The sequence below is a fragment of the Formica exsecta genome, unplaced genomic scaffold (genome assembly GCF_003651465.1).
Source record: "Formica exsecta isolate Colony F162 unplaced genomic scaffold, ASM365146v1 scaffold87, whole genome shotgun sequence".
In the NCBI taxonomy this organism is placed as follows: Eukaryota; Metazoa; Arthropoda; class Insecta; order Hymenoptera; family Formicidae; genus Formica; species Formica exsecta.
Window position 1 is genome coordinate 18,440 of NW_021853642.1, and position 468 is coordinate 18,907.

The window sequence follows — 468 nt, forward strand, 5'->3', positions numbered from 1 at the left end:
TGCACTACTAAAAATAAGATGATTTCAAATCATTGTTAGATAAATCTTTTTATTGAAAATTATAATTTGTTTATTTTTATATATTTAAAAATATATATTAATATTTCCTATTTAGATTAATTTGCGAAACACTCTGTATAATGTAAAAAAAGAGCAAATATATAGCTTTTGAAAATATAAAATTGAAAATCGCGCACTGTTATTCGAATTTATAAAATATGTCAAAAGATGTGTATGTCAATTTTGTAACGTGTGTTTTAATCTCAATACTATATTATCACGAAAATTGTAAGATATGTGCGATTTTGGAGAAACGACAAGAAGATTATTGACCATTCCACCCAATTTCGTGCCTTATATGGAAAAGCACAGATTATACGAATTTTTTTATGTGATTAAACTATGTTACCTTGCTTATTTTATCTGCTTAAATATTTTTTCGCATCGATATTAATTATTTTATATAAT

General features: G+C 23.3%; 1 protein-coding gene across 1 annotated transcript in view; it reads left to right on the forward strand.

Moving 5' to 3' along the window:
• Positions 1-295: 295 nt before the first annotated feature.
• LOC115244791 (adenylate kinase 8) overlaps positions 296-468 on the forward strand; it is a 3,318-nt gene continuing 3,145 nt past the window's right edge. The window contains exon 1 of the mRNA XM_029822733.1: positions 296-391. Coding sequence (XP_029678593.1) covers positions 296-391 — 96 coding nt within the window. The remainder of the gene's footprint in view (positions 392-468) is intronic.